At 45.1% G+C, this 15,310-nt stretch overlaps 1 protein-coding gene across 2 annotated transcripts in view; it reads left to right on the forward strand.

Annotated features, from left to right (window-relative positions):
* The window catches only part of DMGDH (dimethylglycine dehydrogenase), a 116,852-nt gene extending 105,258 nt beyond the window's left edge, over positions 1–11,594 (forward strand). For both annotated transcript variants that reach the window (XM_068250233.1, XM_068250240.1), the window contains exons 12-16: positions 1–67; positions 1,315–1,472; positions 2,027–2,086; positions 6,423–6,557; positions 10,767–11,594. The exon at positions 1–67 is cut by the window's left edge and continues 151 nt beyond it. In XM_068250233.1, the coding sequence (XP_068106334.1) occupies positions 1–67; positions 1,315–1,472; positions 2,027–2,086; positions 6,423–6,557; positions 10,767–10,979 (633 nt within the window). In that variant the 3' untranslated portion in view covers positions 10,980–11,594. The remainder of the gene's footprint in view (positions 68–1,314; positions 1,473–2,026; positions 2,087–6,422; positions 6,558–10,766) is intronic.
* The last annotated feature ends 3,716 nt before the right edge of the window (positions 11,595–15,310 follow it).

Below are 15,310 nucleotides of genomic sequence, written 5' to 3' on the forward strand. Positions count from 1 at the left end.
TTTCTGCATGGCAGGAGAATGAACCTCGCTGGCATTCCAGTCACAGCCATAAGGATATCCTATACAGGTGAGGACACATGGAGCATTGCAGAGGTGTATCTAGGGAAAATGGCGCATATGGCTAACACTGAAATCCATCCCGGTGTAGGGAAGGAAGGGCAGAGGTCACCGTCCCAAACATTTAAGGTTACATAGTTACATAGTTATTTTGGTTGAAAAAAGACATACGTCCATCGAGTTCAACCAGTATAAAGTACAACACCAGCCTGCTCCCTCACATATCCCTGTTGATCCAGAGGAAGGTGAAAAAAAACCCCACAAGGCATGGTCCAATTAGCCCCTAAAAGGAAAAATTCCTTCCCGACTCCAGATGGCAATCAGATAAAATCCCTGGATCAACATCATTAGGCATTACCTAGTAATTGTAGCCATGGATGTCTCAGTTGAATTAGTTGTGTCCAAGTTGATGTGAAGCATGACCTGTAAGAATGAAGTATGGCAAAAGTGTCAGCCTGTGCATATTTCCTAAATAACAGTTGGGCAGCTTGTACCCCCAAATGATGTAACCAGGCAGAAGATTGCCTCACAAATGAAAACAAGAATCTATATGGAGAACGTCAGGGATGCTATAGAGCAGCGCCCATGGCAAATGCCATACCTGTACCCCTGTAAATACGCCTCTGGAGCACTGCTCATGTGCTGTGGCAAAATAGATACAACAATAAAACACAGGTTACAAAGGAGACTTAAAGGACTTACGAGCCCAAATAGCGAAAAAAAGATAAGTACCTTAATCAGTTTTAAATGCATGGAGGACGCCGTCTGCGCCCTCCGTGCAGTTCCGCCGGGTCCCCGCAGTCTGATCGCCCCCCGTGCCGCTCCTGACCCCACGGACGGGGTCGGGCTTCCCTTCCTCTCCCAAGATGGCCGCTGGAGCCGGCCGCGGCTGCGCAGTCCGCATACGCGTTAGCGCGGCTGCGCAGCTCTAGGGCCCTCCCCCCGATCCACGCACAGTAGCGTGGATCGAGGGGGGAGGCCCTAGAGCTGCGCAGCCGCACTAACGCATATGCGGACTGTGCAGCCGCGGCCGGCTCCGGCGGCCATCTTGGGAGAGGAAGGGGAGCCCGACCCCGTCCGTGGGGTCGGGAGCGGCACGGGGGGCGATCAGACTGCGGAGACCCGGCGGAACTGCACGGAGGGCGCGGACGGCGTCCTCCGTGCATTTAAAACTGATTAAGGTACTTATCATTTTTTCGCTATTTGGGCTCGTAAGTCCTTTAAGTAAAGAGTGAATATGTGGTTGTCTTCCTCTAGGTGAGCTGGGCTGGGAGCTGTACCACAGGAGACAAGACACCTCCACGCTCTACAATAGCATCATGCAAGCAGGCCAGGAGGAAGGCATTGATAACTTCGGCACCTACGCTATGAATGCTCTAAGGCTGGAGAAAGCATTTCGTGCCTGGGGCTCAGAGGTAACAGAATACCATTAAGTTATCTTGTCCTCTATTTTTCTATGATATTCAATTTTCCACAACTGAAAGGAGAAGTAGCCAATGGTAAAAACTTGTCCCAAAACCGTTAATTTAACTCTGGGCAGCTTCAGGGTTAAAGCCGTCATATGTTTATTCTTATGTAATTTCTGGAAGAGGATATCTTTCTCACTTCCTGTATCACTGAACAGTGGGCTATACTCGGCAAACAGTGGTAAAATTGCCATGCACAGACTGGTACTTATCCTAATTATGTAGCACACACTGTGCAGTTCTCATCACAACGTACAACACGACAAATCCACAGACCGATAGATTGCAGCTGAGTCGCATGTGGCACTGCCACTGTCAGGGCCCCTGACTACCCTCTGGCCCCCTACAGCTGTCCACTTCCTGATGCCCTGAAGGCAGCCCTAATCAACCAGTATGGCACCAGGCAGAGGAGTTACTCATTACTTCATTTTTTTTATTTTATTTCATTGTGTCTGCTAGTTATATAGTAAAGAAAATGTTCTTACTGTGATCTATATTTATAGATGAACTGTGACACTAACCCACTGGAGGCTGGACTACAGTATTTTATAAAGCTTAACAAGGTAAGTAGATAAAGTTTTAAGCTGTCAATGATGGTGACCTGCAATAAAGAAAATCTGAATCTCTAGAACCCATTGTGACTAGCCTTCTTATTTGTACTATGCTGCCACCTTGTGTTTGTATTCATTTATAACTTTTTCTAGCTTTGTTCCAATGCAGCTACCAAACAGCAAAACAAACTGACAAACCAAAATTTCTGCACATATTTTGCAAGTTTGTATGTGTTCCTTTGACTAGAGATGCACAGTTTTTTGCATTGCAGATCTGTTATTTTTGCATTGAACATATTTAAATTACCAGGTGGCTGGCATCTGGGGTTCCTTCTTCGTAGCAGAGTGGGAATTCCTTCCACAGGAGAGAGCAAATAACCTGACCCCTCCCTCTGACAAAAAAATGTACTCTTTGTGACCAGCACTGCAGCTACTCTTACTCGGTGTGTAATAACACATAATAATACATGTGGGGTTGATGTGGCTGTGTAATATTTAAAGCTATAGGCCAGCGGTTTTGGATGCTTGCTTGGCTTTCAGGGGTGAAAAAGATAATTTGCATATTTGGTATGGTAATGGTGCAATGTGGGTAACCACTGCTGTTAAATAAAACCTGTAACAAAAAAAGCTTCCCCTGGGGGGTGGGGTACTCATCTCGGGTGGGGGAAGCCACCGGATCCTATTGAGGCTTCCCCCTTCCTCCTTGGTCCCACAGCAGAGGCGATAAAGCTCCCCGAACAGCAGGGATGTAAATATTTAACTTTTTACGGCTCCAGCGCAGGCGCAGTATTGGCTCTCCGCTCGGAGATAGGCGGAAATAGCCAATCCCTGTCGGGCTGCAAGTCTCCTGCGCCTGTGCAGTAGAGCGGACCCGACAGAGATTGGCTATTTTCGCCTATCCCCTTTCGGAGAGCCGCAACAGCGCCCCCGCTGGAGCCAGGGAAGGTAAATAAATCAGCGCTTGTCGAGGGAGCCAGCGCTGGATTTCCTGCAGCTACAGGGGAGGGGGAAGCCTCATTTGGGACCCTGAGGCTTCCCCCTCCCGAGGTGAGTACCCCCGAGCGGAACTTTTTTTTTGTTACAGGTTCTCTTTAAAGCTGAATTATTGCAAGTTTCCTTCTGTTTTTAACTACTTTCGGACCGCACCACAGCGATTCGGGGTCCCCTGTCCCAGGCTGCATGAGGTCCCGAGAAATGTCCTGCTATTAGCCGCGGGACCTCTCGGCCTCGGGACTCTGCCCACGGTACTATTGAATGAACTGGCCGCGGCGTCAAACAGACGCAGTGCCAGTTCATAACCCGCAGCCCCGCTCCAGCCTGAGCCTGCATAGTCTTCCGGCAGTCAGAGCAGGGCTACGGGAAGATGGCGTCCGAAGCCCTGTACTGGAGACTATTTGTGTCTCCAGTACAGAGCTTCGGGCGCCATCGTCCCATAGCCCTGCTATTCAATTCAGCGCAGGAGACTGCAGGAGGAAGATCATCCGGGGGAGATGTGCGCCAGAGGCCGGCCGGGACAGAAGACTTCTGCAGGTGAGTAAATTGCTTTTTTTGCAGGTGAAATTTGCCCACTGTGTTATTTTCTGCTGAAATATTGCCCAAATAGTGTTTGTTTTCAGGTGAAATGTTGCCCAAATTGCGTCTGTTTTCTGCTGAAATGTTGCCCACATTGCGTTTATTTTCTGGTGTCTGGGGTAACTGTTGCTGCATTTATTATTTAATGGTCATAGTTGGCTATATTTGCTGCTTTGGGGTTACGGTTACGCTCCGCCCATACAATGTCATGGCCATGCCCATTTTTCGGCGAGAGGTTGCATAGGGAGGACAGAGCAGCATGTGTGTCAAGCCATGGGCGGGGGAGCAGTGTATTCAAAGTAGTTGTCCTTCAGATGAGTAGATCTGCCAGGTGGGTCGCTCGCACGTTGGGGGGTTGAAAGGCTGCAATACACGCGCCTGATTATTGGCTGAGGCAGTTGTTATTGGCCCGTAGCGTTGCATTGATCAATTTGCATATTTCTAGACTTTTAGCTCAAAATATTTTCTAAGTCCAGTTTTCAGTAAACCTCTTCAAAACCATATGCAATACTTCAGCGCAGGCATATATTCCGTCACCACACTGAAAAATGGGAACTCTTACCAGATCCTATAGACCCACATTTTAAGGTCAATAGATCTACATTGTAAGGCTCAGAACAGATAAGCAGCGGAACATCAATCTGCTGATCTCCTCTCCTTTTCAGTCTCCACCTCGCTGGGTTACACTCCATGACGTCAAACTCAGAGTTACAATATGAAATTAAAAGAAAGCGCATCTACGTGTAACCTGTTAAAGGATTTATTGGCACTTTGATATGTAAAAACAATAAAATCACTATAAAAAAAAGTGCATGCGGGTCCTTATTACAGGGACCCAGCTGTAGGATCTTGCATATACAGTATAATCTCGTTCTAGTAACCTCGGGTATAGTACACCACCTCTACAGGTCCCAGCCAATCTCCATTATAAGTCTAAATGGGAGCAACGCCTGGTATAGTAAACCTGGGTATAATACAACCTCTGTTATGGTAAACATGTTTTTTTTGGCCCTTACGTGACACTGACTCTGGATATAGTAAAAAGTGGGCGGCACATGCGCCATATGTCATTGTGACACCCATGGTCTGCTGCTCTCTTCAGGTGGACATAACCTTAGTAAGACAAGAAGCATGGCACCGGCGCAGGACGGCACAGTTCTGTACAAATAAGCTGCCTGGGGAAAATGAGGAATAATGTGAATGTAAACCGGGGGATACAGTGATACCACTTCAACCTTGCAATCACTGATAAAAGTATCCTCACAGTCCTCCGACAGGATTGTACGCACTGCCAGATATCTCTGCCGGCCTGCCCTTGTTAGCGATGACTCTTCTGGTAGCGTGTGGAGTGCAGTACAGGCTGCTTTTACTTGTAGTGCATATCAGAGTGGGCCTACTCACTGAAAAACTAAGGAGAGTGGAGAGGAGAGTGCGAAGTCCCACCCCCGGAGGTATCAGAGCCACTTACAGGAAGCGAGTGGCTGCCTCTATTCAGTGTCGGCTGCAATTTTTAAGGAGCCCTGGATACTGTACCAGCAATTTGTCCAGCCTGGCTATGCAGCCCTAAGGTATACTTAACCTTGTAGTCCATCAAATGTGCAAGTGCTTGTACTGTACCACCAATGGGAGGACAGAGTTGGTCTTTTGCGGCAGAGAATGTACCAGGGCATGCTGGGCCATTTCTAGGACAATTCCTGATGTAGTAAACTTTTTGATATAGTAAAACACTTTTCCCGGTCCCCTCTGAGTTTACTGTAACGAGATTATACTGTAGTAATGCAGTGTGTCATCCACCAGCCACACCCACCACGCCCAACAGGGTTCACTTTCACAATACTTCCTCAGGAATCAGGATCTGGTAAGAGTTTTTTCAGTGTGGCGACAGAATGTGTGCTTGCGCTGAAGTACTGCATAGCGTTTCATTGTATCAAACAGAGCAACGCTGCAGTTCAATCGATTTTCTATAAATTTCATAGTGAAATCTACTGAAAAATCTGTGTGCATCCTTTAGATGGATTCGATCTCACTCTGATGAGATTGAGATCAGAGAGGGATTGATCTGCTTTCCACATTGAGCGGCAATTTATATGTGTATGGGCACCTTAAATAATAATAATGGCAGTATTTGTATAGCGCCTTTCTCCTGTCGGACTCAAAGCGCTTTGCGAGGCAGCCACTAGAGCGCACTCCAGTAGGCAGTAGCAGTGTTAAGGAGACTTGCCCAAAAAACTCCTTACTGAATAGGTGCTGGCTTACTGAACAGGCAGAGCCGAGATTTGAACCCAGCTCTCCTGTGTCAGAGGCAGAGCCCTTAACCATTACACTATCCAGCCACTACAGTGTACCTGGGGCATCCCTCGCCGCCGTCCTACACCTCCTGAATGCGCTTCGGTGGATGCCCCATTAGCCAACGCAAACCGTAACGCTCCCACAGCTGGGGGCGTTCTGCGCCTGCAGTGCACAGTAGTACTGCGCAGACACAGAATGCTCTGGGTGTGCGGCCTGGCCGTGCTTATGCAGAATGCCCCAACTGGCATAGCCGCTAACAGGGCATCTACTGGGGCCTTCAGGAAGTGGAGGATGGCGGCGAGGGAGTGATCTGCGTGGAGGGGGCTGGAGGGAGCCCCAGGTATGTATTATTTTACACCCTTTCGTCTCAGGTTTACTTTAACTCTCCTTTTGCAATCCTGTAACTTTTGGCTTGCATAGAGCTGCTCCGCTCAGAGCTGCCACTATACAACGACGGTCATTTAACATTCATTTCCTGTGATTTCAGCCAGCTGACTTTATCGGCAAGCAAGCCTTGCAACAAATAAAGGAACAGGGGCTTAGCAGGAAGCTGGTTTATCTCACCTTGGAAACTGATAACGTTGATCCCGAAGGAAATGAAAGCATCTGGCACAGTGGAAAGGTGAGAGGATTTTAATTATTGCAAGTGGATTTAAAACATTCTGCTACTACATGGTCGTGGAGGAAACCTGAACCCTGTGCAGGAAGCTAAGGCCTAGGTATATCAGCTGAAATATTTTCCCTAGATACCAGTAGGGCTAATGCATAGCTCCAAACTGTCCCTCTTTTGGAGGAACTGTCCCTCCTTGGGAACCCAATCCCTCATCATTTGTTCCTCCTTCAGGACCAATGTACAGATCTGTATTAATATATGTATTTTTCTTCTGAAAAATGTGTTTAAAGTGGATCCGAGATAAACTTTTACTCATTGCATAGTTTTGTTCCTTTCATATAGTTTATAGGGCATTCCTCAAGCCAAATACATTTTTTGTTTTGTTTTAATTCTCCAATTCCCTATAAACTAAACAAGCCTCGCCCACAGCTCCTTTTGTGCCTTGGCACTGAAGCAAGGGCTTATGGGAGCTCAGTCTGGGCAGGAGGAGGAAGAGGTTACTAGCCATTGAGTTCAGAGGCAGAGGGGAGGAGGGAGGAGGAGAGGGGACTGAATATACACACAGGCAAGCTGATAGCATCTCCAGCCCTCAGCCTGTGACAATGTGACAAACAGAACATGGCTGCCCTCATTGTATCACAGAAATAAATAATCAAAAACTTTTGAAGCTGTTTGCAGCTTGATATGCTGTGTAAACTATCTATACTTTAGATAAGATATATAGACAAGGTACTTGTTATCGTTAGTTTTTCATCTCGGATCCGCTTTAACCGACTCATCCATTCCCATTAAATTGATATATTTCTTATTATCAAATGTTACAATGAACAAAAACTAATAATGATAGAGAGGACCAGTGTGGTTTGAATTTAAAAAAATACATATTTTAATTCTGAATTATGTGTGATATGCATGGCGAGGGATGTGGTTATGGGTGGGTGTTTTAACCTCCTGGGCGTTACGGACGAGCTCAGCTTGTCCAGTAATGCCGCCGTGGATTGCTTAGGCCCTGGTGGGCCGTTTTGCATAATTTTTTTTTAAAACCCGCAGCTAGCACTTTGCTAGCTGTGTGTTTTCCCGATCACTACTGCTTGCCACCGATCCGCCGCTACCCGCCGTGAAATAGGGCCCCCCGCAGACCCCTTGCTCAGCCTGCCCGATTACCGCCAGGCTGCGCTATGGGGTGGATCGGGACTTCCCTGACGTCATGACGTCAATCCCATCGTCGCCATGGCGACGGGGGAAGCACTACAGGAAATCCCGTTCAGAACGGGATTTCCTGATGGGTATTAACGCCGGCGGCGATCGGAAGGGTGGAAGGGAGAGAGCAGGGAGGGGAGAATCATGTCGCTAGCGCTCGGCTAGCTAAATGGAAAAAAAAATTAGGTCAAAAAACCCTCCCGCGGCCGCGCGCCGCACGTAATCAAAACGCCAGGGAGGTAAAATTGTCCCTCTTTCTTATTTTAAAAAATTGGGAGGTATGGCTATTGTGAAGTGAGAAATAAGTACCTTCCCTTAATGATTAGTTTGTTTTTATGTGCCGGCACAAATGTCTTCTGGTTCAAAAGTTGCCCACACTCAAAGTGCAACTGAAGTGAGAGGTAAATGGAGGCTGCCATATTTATTTCCTTTAAAACAATACCAGTTGCCTGGCAGTCCTCCTGTTCTATTTGGCTGTAGTAGTGAGTGAATTGTGCCTGAAACAAGCATGCAGATGATCTTGTCAGATCTGACAATAAAGTCAGAAACGGCTGATCTGCTGCATGCTTGTTCAGGGTCTATGGCTAAAAGTATTAGAGGCAGAGGATCAGCAGGGCAGCCAGGTAACTGGTATTGCGTAAAAGGAAATAAATATGGCAGCCTCCATATCCCTCTTACTTCAGTTGTCCTTTAAGTTAGTGTAGCTTATGGACCCTGAGAGACAACTAGTAATGTGTCTGGTGACTGGGCTCTGGCCCACCTCCCTCCATGCACACTGAGCTTCTCCACTTGCAGCATGGCTCACTGGCACATATATGCAAAAAAGGTGCTGGGAAATTTAGACGCAGGGTGAAGCTGTAAAACTGCTCCTGCAAAAGTCCCGGCGACATTAATTACTATTCCCCCTCCAGGCCGCCGTGGACTCGGGGGGAAGACGTAATTCAGCTGCCAGCTATTGCTGCTTTTAAATAATTTGGCCCTGATCTTTTGACGTCGCTATAGCTGTAATTGACATTCACAATTCATGCTATGCTCATTACTACTGTTAATATATTTTTGATTGCTTTGTTTTAGACGATATTTTGCCCTTTTTAATACTGTTGTTCTAACTCATTTATTATTCCATCTTAGATAAAAATGAAGAAACGATAAATTGTTATAGACAATATCTTCATCTCTACCCCGCACCCTTTCCTGGCACCCTTATTTGATGTATGCGTGCTGCAGAATGTCAGCATAAATACATAATGTTAACCACTTCCCCACCCTGGTAATTTGCTCAGCTCCGCTCAGCTCACATTGGCAATAACTTTATCAATAACTATCACAACTAAATGATCTATATATTGTTTTTTTCAGGACAAATAAGGCCTTTTGTGGCTGATTTGTTATTAGTAATTACCTTATTTTCTATGCATTTTAAAAGGAAAATAAGGAAAAAAAGTGAAAAAATACACAATGTATCCACTTTCATACAGTATAGCTTTAATGTAAATAGCTTCTATTGTACAGTAAACCCACACATTTTATTTGTCTATCCCTCCTGCTTATTTAAACAGTCCATTTGTTTTGATAATGTATTAGATGTAACAATTGAGTAATGTATACAATCTGCTACTGTCTGCTCCTGGAATGTGTATTTTACACTTGTTTACTAATTAACTCTGTCATTGAATTCCCTGGGAGCAGGAGAGGGGTTTGCTGTCATTATTTTTCAACTCTGTAGTGATGTTATCAGGTCAGAGATAAATAAACAGTGATATCTAGGATTTTGTAGGAAGGAGAGTGCACAGACTTATTTTAACGTCATAGGGACAGCAAGTGGTTAAAAAGGTTCATGAAATGATCTGTGACAGAATTGGTCATTTTCTTCTGAAAACCTATAGCTCTTTCCATGTCTATTGGAAAGATTCTCTCCTGTCTTTAATAACATTTCTAGAGTTATCACCATGGTGATAAGGCATGTAGTATTCAGGAAACATTTTACCTCAGGCAAACCTCAAGTTAACTCTTCTGTCTTTAAGTTAAGGACAGATCTCTAAAGTTAACTCTTCAATCCTTAAAATAACTCCAGAATTCTAAAGTTAAAGACAGGCTGTTAATTAACTGCGTGTGAAAATAACTCCAGAGGAGGTAACTTAAGGAATGAAGAGATAAGATAACTCGCTCAGCAAGTTTTCTCCTGCCTTATTATCTCCAGCATGATCTTAGGGAATTGAGGCCATTGGCCTCAATTCACTAAGCTATTCTCCTGTCTTTAATAACTCTTCTAGAGTTGTTACCATGGTGATAAGGCATGTAGTATTCAGGAAACATTTTACCTCAGGCAAACCCAAAGTTAACTCTTCTGTCTTTAAGTTAACTCTTCAATCCTTAAAATAACTCCAGAGTTAAAGACAGGCTGTTTATTAACTGCATGTGAAAATAACTACAGAGGAGGTAAAATAACAACAGAGGAGGTAACTTAAGGAATGAAGAGATAAGATAACTCTCTCTTATGTGGAGGTAAGTTTTCTCTTGCCTTATTATCTCCAGCATGATCTTAGTGAATTGAGGCCATTGTCTCCCAAGTTGTTGGAGTCGGGCTTACTGCGCAGGCGCTGGCTGGGCTGCGCACGTCCTACATCGTGCACCCGTGGCTGGGAGCGCCACGGGCACATGCATATCACGTCATGCTCATGGTGGCAAATGCATATGATGGCACATGCGTATGACGTCGTGCGCATGATGTAGTGATGTCATTCACATGCGCAGTGTAGTCCTGGGCACAGGCGCACGCTGTAGGATACACACAGCCCGCCCAGCGCCTGCGCAGTAAGCCCGACTCCAGCAACTTGGAAGAGGATCCTGGGGGGCTTTTAGGTATGATGGGGGGCTAGAGAGGAGAACAGGGGGAGCAGTGGGCATCAGGACAGGTGATAGTATATGCCTGCTCCCCCGTTTCTCTGCTTTTATTCGCATCTGCTATCCTTTAACTGTATTAAAAAAAAAAACAAAAAAACTGTCTTTCTTTTTAAGGTTGTCGGTAACACCACCTCTGGGACCTACAGTTACAGCCGCAACAAGAGCCTGGCTTTTGCCTATGTGCCAGTGGAGCTCAGTACAGAAGGGGAGAAGCTTGAGGTGGAGCTTCTTGGCAAACATTATCCAGCCACTATAGTCCAAGAGCCCCTGGTGTTCACCGAGCCAACCAGAAACCGTATGCAGCATAAGAGTGGCGGTTCCATTTAATGCAGCATTCCCCCTAAGGACAACTACCGGTGATGGAACCTTACTTTCCACTTTGCCCTCAAGGTGCCAGTTGTAAGGCTGCTTTGATTGCAGGTGGGATGGATACAGATCTGAACCACCACCCACTTCTTCATGCAGTCATCAGAGAGCATGACTGAAGATTCAGGAAATGGGGCATAATCAAATTAGTGGACAAAAATGAGGCAAATGCTTCACCTTGCTCAGCTTGACCAACCCAAACTGCACCCAATCCATTCAAGTCCACCCTTATCAAACCACAGCCAGGTGGACTTAGAGGAGATCAACCCTGGTTCTTCAAAAATGCTTAAACCAAGCTTTCCACTGAAGTCTGTGGGTGACTGTGTCTGTATGTGAGACTCAGGGCCGTTTTTGGGGCACAGCTTCTCCAGGCACAGGCCTAGAGCGCCATTTCCTTGTCCTATTTTTATTCAGAATTCCAGGAATCAAGTCAATCCCACCATGAATTTCACCCACTTATCTTTATGCGGTCATTGATTGATTATAATACAAATATTGCAAAGTTGATGCAGCTTAATGCATTGTAAATACAGTAATGTGAGAAAAGGAATACATAAATAAATTATGAGTAGACAAGTCTGGATTCATCATTATATTTTGAACATTACATATACAGTACTGTGTATTTATCTTGCTAACGTTAGATGCTATAGCCTTCAGTGATGTTCCATGCTATTGTATCTTACAGATCTTCACAAGGTATTAGAAGGCATTCTACGATACCGCTTATATGGGCTGGTGCACACCGAGCGTGCTTTTTGGCGTTTTTGCAGCCGCTTGCGCTTGGCCAATGTATCTCAATGGGGTGGTTCACACCAGAGCGGGAGGAGTTTTGCTGAAACGCATACTCCCGGGGTGAGGTGTTTCTGCCTCCAATGTAAAGTATAGGAAAAATGCAAACCGCTCTGCAAAAATGCCAGTTCAGAGCGGTTTTGCAGGCGTATTTGTTACAGAAGCTGTTCAGTAACAGCTTTACTGTAACAATATATGAAATCTACTACACCAAAAACGCTTCACAAAACCGCAAAATGCTAGCTGAAACGCTACAGAAAAATAAGAAAAAGCGTTTCAAAATCTGCTAGCATTTTGCGGATCTGCTAGCGGTTTTTGGTGTGCTCCAGGCCTATAAGTTTGTCAGTATAAACAAACACTGCAGAATTTTGCCTTAGGGAATCTGACATGAAAATAAACTTATGATTTAATGAATTGTATGTGTAGTACAGCTAAGAAATGAAACATTAGCAGCACAGATATTGTTTCCAGTACAGGAAGAGTTAAAGGGGAACTGAAGTGAGAAGAATATGGAGGCTGCCATATTTGTTTCCTTTTAAACAGTACACATTGCCTGGCAGCCCTGGTGAGCTATTTGCCTGCAGTAGTGTGAATCACACCGTAAACAAGCATGCAGCTAATCTTGTCACATCTGAAAATGTCAGAAACACCAGATCTGCTGCATGCTTGTTCAGGTTCTATGGCGAAAAGTATTGGAGGCAGAGGATCAGCAAGACAGCCAGGCAATGTGCATTGTTAAAAAGGAAATAAATATGTCAGCCTCCATATCCCTCTTGCTTCAGTTGCCCTTTAAGAAACTTCAGTTATCTGTGCAAAAGAGTTTCTCTGAGCTCCAAGACCAACTGTCTTTTGAAGCCCTTATCTCAAATGTCTCTCATTGTTTCTTGCTTGTTTATAGTTTTGCTGCAGAGGAAAGTTCAAAAGGTCATTAGCTCTGCTCTGTGAAATCATTTAAAATGCTGAGTGTAATGTGTAAACTGCACATATTAGAGAATTATGCAATGCTATAAAAAAGCTTTATAACTGAAACTAAAAAGGAGACTCTACTATAAAAACACTCTAGAACACTATAAGAAAAACGAGGGGAGCAGGCATGTGTAAGGTGCAATCCTCATGCCCACTGCTTCACCCATTCTCCTCTGTCCTTCTCCTTTATACTGTAATTGCTAAGTGGAAGCTGAGTCCAGGTCGCCAGAGTTGGGCGGTACTGTGCAAGCGCGCGTGGCCAGGAGTGCTCTGCATGTGTGCATGACGCAAAATAACGTCATTGTGCCCACCGCACTTACCCCTTTCTCCTCCGCCGCCCTCCTTTATACCGTAACTAATAGACCTAAGCCTGTTAATATAACGGGCTCTAGGTCTGTCTCACAACCCCCCTCCCGCCACATTTCAGCACGCATGCGCGCTTCCGCTGCATGTGCCCTCGCACAAGCCCGCCCGCGCACATGCCCGCTCGGCCCCCTGGCCCCATCCTCCTCCTGTCCTAACGGCTGTCCATGCAGCACATGCGCAGTAGCGCAAACGCCCGGAAACAGGGACAGGGAACGCAGACACTTTAAGATTATTATATAGGATTCCTCCATGAAAGCAGAGTCCAGGTCGCCTAAGTCGAACGGTAGTGCGCACGACGGCACAATGACAACATTGTGGCGTCGTGTGCACACGCAGAGCGCTCCTGGCCACTTGTGCACAACCGCCCAACTGCGGCGACCTAGACTCTGCTTCCACAGAGGAATTACGGTATAAAGGAGGGGGATGGAGGAGAACGGGGGGGGAGGGGTGGACATGAGGACTGCACCTTGTACATGCCTGCTCCTCCCATTTTTTAGTATCTTTTTCAGCTCTGGTATTCTTTAACCACTTCAGGACCACAGTCTTTTCGCCCCTTAAGGACCAGAGCCTTTTTCTCCATTCAGACCACTGCAGCTTTCACGGTTTATTGCTCGGTCATACAACCTACCACCTAAATGAATTTTACCTCCTTTTCTTGTCACTAATACAGCTTTCTTTTGCTGCTATTTGATTGCTGCTGCGAGTTTTAGTTTTTATTATATTCATCAAAAAAGACATGAATTTTGGCAAAAAAATGACTTTTTTAACTTGCTGTGCTGACATTTTTCAAATAAAGTAAAATTTCCTATACATTTGAGCGCGAAAGTTATTCTGCTACATGTCTTTGATAAAAAAAAAACCATTCAGTGTATATTTATTGGATTGGGTAAAAGTTATAGCGTTTACAAACTATGGTGCCAAAAGTGAATTTTCCCATTTTCAAGCATCTCTGACTTTTCTGCGCACCTGTCAGGTTTCATGAGGGGCTAAAATTCCAGGATAGTACAAATACCCCCCAAATGACCCCATTTTGGAAAGAAGACATCCCAAAGTATTCAGTGAGAGGCATGGTGAGTTCATAGAAGATTTTATTTTTTGTCACAAGTTAGCGGAAAATGACACTTTCTGACAAAAAAAAGAAAAAAAAAAAGTTTCCATTTCTTCTAACTTGCGACAAAAAAAAATGAAATCTGCCACAGACTCACTATGCTCCTCTCTGAATACCTTGAAGTGTCTACTTTCCAAAATGGGGTCATTTGTGGGGTGTGTTCACTGTCCTGGCATTTTGGGGGGTGCCTAATTGTAAGCACCCCTGTAAAGCCTAAAGATGCTCATTGGACTTTTGGCCCCTTAGCGCAGTTAGGCTGCAAAAAAGTGCCACACATGTGGTATTGCCGTACTCAGGAGAAGTAGTATAATGTGTTTTGGGGTGTATTTTTACACATACCCATGCTGGGTGGGAGAAATATCTCCGTAAATGACAATTGTTTAATTTTTTTTACACACAATTGTCTATTTATAGAGATATTTCTCCCACTCAGCATGGGTATGTGTAAAAATACACCCCAAAACACATTATACTACTTCTCCTGAGTACGGCGATACCACATGTGTGGCACTTTTTTGCACCCTAACTGCGCTAAGGGGCCCAAAGTTCAATGAGTACCTTTAGGATTTCACAGGTCATTTTGAGAAATTTCGTTTCAAGACTACTCCTCACGGTTTAGGGCCCCTAAAATGCCAGGACAGTATAGGAACCCCACAAATTACCCCATTTTAGAAAGAAGACACCCCAAGGTATTCCGTTAGGAGGATGGTGAGTTCATAGAAGATTTTTTTTTTTTGTAACAAGTTAGCGGAAAATGACACTTTGTGAAAAAAAAAAATACATATCAATTTCCGCTAACTTGTGACAAAAAATAAAATCTTCTATGAACTCATCATACACCTAACAGAATACCTTGGGTGTCTTCTTTCTAAAATGGGGTCACTTGTGGGGTTCCTATACTGCCCTGGCATTTTAGGGGCCCTAAACCGTGAGGAGTAGTCTTGAACCCAAATGTCTCAAAATGACCTGTGAAATCCTAAAGGTACTCATTGGACTTTGGGCCCCTTAGCACAGTTAGGCTGCAAAAAAGTGTCACACATGTGGTATCGCCGTACTCAGA

The sequence above is a fragment of the Hyperolius riggenbachi genome, chromosome 1, assembly GCF_040937935.1.
Source record: "Hyperolius riggenbachi isolate aHypRig1 chromosome 1, aHypRig1.pri, whole genome shotgun sequence".
Lineage (NCBI taxonomy): Eukaryota > Metazoa > Chordata > Amphibia > Anura > Hyperoliidae > Hyperolius > Hyperolius riggenbachi.